The following is a 4729-nucleotide window of genomic DNA, read 5'->3' on the forward strand; positions in this document are numbered from 1 at the left end:
AAACTCAAAATGCATCAAACAATTTTCTCTGTTTCCTATGTAACATCTTTACATATCTACTATTGGTACCATCAAAGTGTGATTTTTCTCAAAATTTTCTCTGTTTCCTATGTCACTAATATTATACTAGTATCTTCTATTTCTCAATGTCTCTTACCAGAACGCTGATTGTACGTGTATTGATCCTTCAATTACTTAATCTAAATAAACTATTCAAATTTTAAAATTTAATATAAATAAATTAGAATGAAGCGGAACTATGATAAGCTTTCCTCCGAGTGAAAATTAAATTAAAAAAACGAGAGTTGTGCCCCAAAAAAAACCATTTTCTTTTCCTCTACTCTAATGTAACAAAGTAATAACTAACGAAAATTTGAGACTATTGTAAATTAAATTTAACAAATATATAGTTATTTTACCGAAAGGTGTTTCAATCATGCTGCGTAGACGTTTCTTTTCAAAATATATATATATGAATATGATTGAGGGCTCCTAAAAATATCAACGGACAGTTCGATCAAAATGAATATGATACCAGGTCTCCCAAAAGATTTGATAGTGCAATGCCTCATAAAAGTTCCTTACAAATTCCACAACCACCTTAGGGCCGTCTGCAAGAGTTGGAACGCTGTGCTGAGCAGTCCCAACTTCTATAAAGAGCGACAGCGCCATAATGAGTGCGAGGAGGGAATAGCTTATTTTCACCTAACACAGAGACCAAGTAATTGGGAAGTAATTATTTACTACCCGCATGGGAATTGGTTGGAAAGACTGCCTCGAGCCCCGGAAGAGTTTATTTCAGATTGGGAAGTCTATTTTAATGAGTTCAATTTTGTATACGTTAGATCAAAACATCATCTGGTTGCTATCGGGCTTCTCAACAAGTACGACAATAGAGCAAGTGTTTTGATGTTTGATTTTTTATCTCGCACATGGAGGCTCGGCCACGACATGCCTTTCCGTCGATACCAGTCTGCATGCGCAGTGTCACCGTCTCCTAATGGTCTTGTCTATATTACCGGTGGTGTCGAGAATCTTTCACAGAACCCCATCAGTCCCCATCTACTGGAATCTTATGTTTTCAATGTAGAGGAAAACAAATGGGACGTTTTACCTCGTATGAATCCCGATAGCCCTCAATATTACTGTGTTGCTGAGTTTGTTGATGACAGGTTTTATGTAGTCCCCGATCATGGGCGCAGCTTACAAGTTTACGATCCTCAAATACGACTATGGAAAACCATAAATACTGACAATACCGGTGAGAATGTTGTGAACTGTATATCTGCTTTTGGGAGGTTGTATTGGTTTGGGTTGAGGAGGGACACTCTAGTCTTAGAAGAATTCGATTTTGCCAATAATTTATTTACTACAGTCGGACAATATCCTTTCCAAATTCGTGCTGTGGACCGTGCTGTGCTGTGCCGTGATTGTATTTTTGTAAATGTCCTGGATTACAGTAGTTCGTTGTATTATCTTTTTAATCTCCTGGATAAGAGATGGACTCAAATCGAGATGCCTGCAGAGTTTCCAACTTTTAGTTTTGTATCAACAAAGTTTGCTGCTGTGCAAATTTGATATGTGTGGTTAACAAGTAAACTATGATATTTTTATTGCCTCCTTGTATCGCTTTTAAATATATTAAGCTAACATTTTGTTTTTAGTCAGTTACTTGTGTTTGAAATATTTAATTAATACAATTTCTTTTGTATTAATTTTTTTTCCATAAATGTTACTGAAATAGGATTTATCATACTATTTCCTATTTTGTTTCTTGATTTTATTTTTTATTTGATTTTAATTTTTTATATTTTTTAAATACTTAAAGTTTGAGATATTTCTTTTCTTTATAATATATTGTTTGTGTAAATATATTTAAAATCAAAATATATAAAAACTGATATTAATAGTTTGTTCTTGTATTTGATGTATAATATGAGATTACATTTGTTATGTCAATGTTTGATTTGTATTTAAAATTTTAAATCTTAATGTTTGTTTCATATTTAAAATTTTAAGTGAAAAATAATTGAATTCTAACCACTTCAATACATGTCTATTTTGAAGATTCTATATTTGATCCTTTTTTATGTGTAAACCTAATCAATAAATGTTTATGAAAAAGGAATTTCTCATTGAGAAAGGATGTCATGTTAGCCAATAATGTTGATTATGCTTTTAAACAAAATTTGACACATATAAATCAATTAAAAGAATACTTGAAACATAAGTTAATTAAATTATTTGATAAATGTGATTTATATAATGTGAAAAAACACAAAATATAAATTCATTACTAATAACTTATGGTACATATCCATCATTTGTACAAGATATATTTTAGTCACTTTATACAATTCTTCTATAAGCAATGTAAGTTGCTAAAAATTTGAAATGACTTCCAATTTTCTATGAATATCAAAAGTATCTTTTTACAGTGTCTAACTTAGTATAAATTTTATAGGGCATATCTAGGTGTATAGAATAATTAAATAATAAAGTGATTCTTATACTATATGTAAATTAAAGTATTTAAATTAATTATTTAAATTTTATTAACTTTTAAAGATAAATTCCAAATAACCATATAAAACTATTTTAATTTAAGAGTTTAACATGTTCAATAAATATTTTATGTTATCAAATTATAATAATAGTAAAATTAAAAAAGTGTTTTTAAATATAAATAATTATAATAAAATCAATATAAATATAGTGACTACATCTCTTATTTTACTTTATTATTTTGTTGACCTAAACCTTATCTTATCAGTACTTGCCATTAGACTATTACTATTGGTTATTATTCAATTGTTTCTCCATCAATAAGAATTGTGAATTATTTTCTTTATGTTTTAATTTTATTTTTATTTTTAAGTTAAGATGTGTGATTTTTAAATTTTTTAATCATAGAAGCTATTTTGTCGAATCTAATTGGTTAAAAAAATTTACATCTTATTATTGGATTTCACACATCCACCTTTTTAACTCAATTTTTGAGGTCATGCTAATGCAATATTTAGTATGTTTTAAACAATATAATATAATATAATATATTTTTTTGATAGATAAACTATTGGTAGGGTAACTCCCCATATATTGATCAAGAATAGAAAATATAAAACTGAATAGGAAGAAAGGAGGACTTCTCAATCAATGAGTCTGTTTATACTGGAAATTAAATGGCAAATCCTACGACCCATATCTAACATAATATCTTTGACAATTTAGATTTTACATTGAAGAACATAAAGTTCTTGCTATCCAAAATTATGTCTATCCTAGCAAATACACTATACTAATGATGGACCCAACAAAAAACTATTTAGTGTTAACATTTCTTTGATATAGCACCAAGCTAGAGAATAATTTTGCTATTAATACACAACCTAGAGCATCTATGTTTTAACCTTCCTCCTCCATGTCCATATTGTCTAATTCATTAGGAATTTCTTCAACCACCTCAGTTTCTTTAATTTGTTTCTCCAAACCTTCCTGATAGACGTAAGTGAAAATTCAATCGACTATTAGATTTGCCACTGTGTTAGTCTAGTTCAAAAGAAAATTGAGACCCCTAACCATTATCTCTTTATTGTCTTGATATTAATCTTCATGATCGATTAAGATGAATAGTAGTTTTGGAACATCTTTGTCCTCTTTATCAAAATAATTGGGTAATGGGATCTAGATATTATCAATATTTCTGACAATGTCATCTAGGCCTCCCAAAAATTGGTTCTTAAATATTTATTTAATTATCTTTTTGCCCATAGGATTGCTCAAAACTTTGTCTAGAGAAATGGCCAGGAACATTGACTAGATATCAAAATTAACTCGATACCTATTATCTTCCATTATGAAATCCTCCCCAAGCACCAATTTGATTGCATATAACATAATTGGGTGCTTATACCTCAATATTGTGCACAACCTCTTATCATTAACTCATATAACACAATCTAGAAATATTCACAAACAATGTGAATTGCATCACAACAACCGCAACAATTCAGATTACCAAAATCATTACCATCTCATCACTGGAGATCAAGAACAATCATCAAAACTAACTGTTAAAATGAAAGGTTTACTTGTGGACATCCAAATCATGAATCAATCGAACTGAGGATACACATCAATGTCTAGAATATATCCCATACATCCACAAAACTAGAATATCGAATAACATGAACAACTAAATGTCGATCTCAATACCAGATCTCATAACTCAATCAGAACATCAGGCGAAGCACAGAAAATTATGTTGAATCAACTAGAGATACATTTCAAAATCCATTAAATGGCATCAGCTCAACCACAACACACTGACCAAACCAATAATATTGGAATACATAAAAGAATATGTTGACATCAATGAGAATGCATTAGTCCAACAAAATCCTCAACAATATCTAACAGATGGCAAAATATGAATGTGAAAATAAATCAATGCAAAGAAAGAAATTGTCCCTAAGAAATCTCCATTAGCTCAAATAACTCAAATTACAAAACTAAGAATTCATTAGGGTTTTTCACATGCTTCTCTCCCCCTTTGACATCAATGACAAAGGTTCTGGTATCAAGATTCCCTCACAACAAATTTGAACACCAACATTGACTACACCCCCTGACTTACAACCTTACTCACCAATCCAAATCACAAGATATCTTTGTGAAGTTCACCAGAGTGATACAAATCCACGCATATTAGTTCTTATAAGGAGGAGAA

At 30.0% G+C, this 4729-nt stretch overlaps 1 protein-coding gene across 1 annotated transcript; it reads left to right on the top strand.

Moving 5' to 3' along the window:
• The first annotated feature begins 522 nt into the window (after positions 1-522).
• LOC131028397 (F-box/kelch-repeat protein SKIP20-like) lies at positions 523-1578 on the top strand. Its single transcript, XM_057958662.2, has one exon. The coding sequence runs from the start codon at positions 523-525 to the stop codon at positions 1576-1578; it is 1056 nt and encodes a 351-aa protein (XP_057814645.2).
• Positions 1579-4729: the final 3151 nt, after the last annotated feature.

This window comes from Cryptomeria japonica, unplaced genomic scaffold (assembly GCF_030272615.1).
Source record: "Cryptomeria japonica unplaced genomic scaffold, Sugi_1.0 HiC_scaffold_474, whole genome shotgun sequence".
NCBI lineage: Eukaryota > Viridiplantae > Streptophyta > Pinopsida > Cupressales > Cupressaceae > Cryptomeria > Cryptomeria japonica.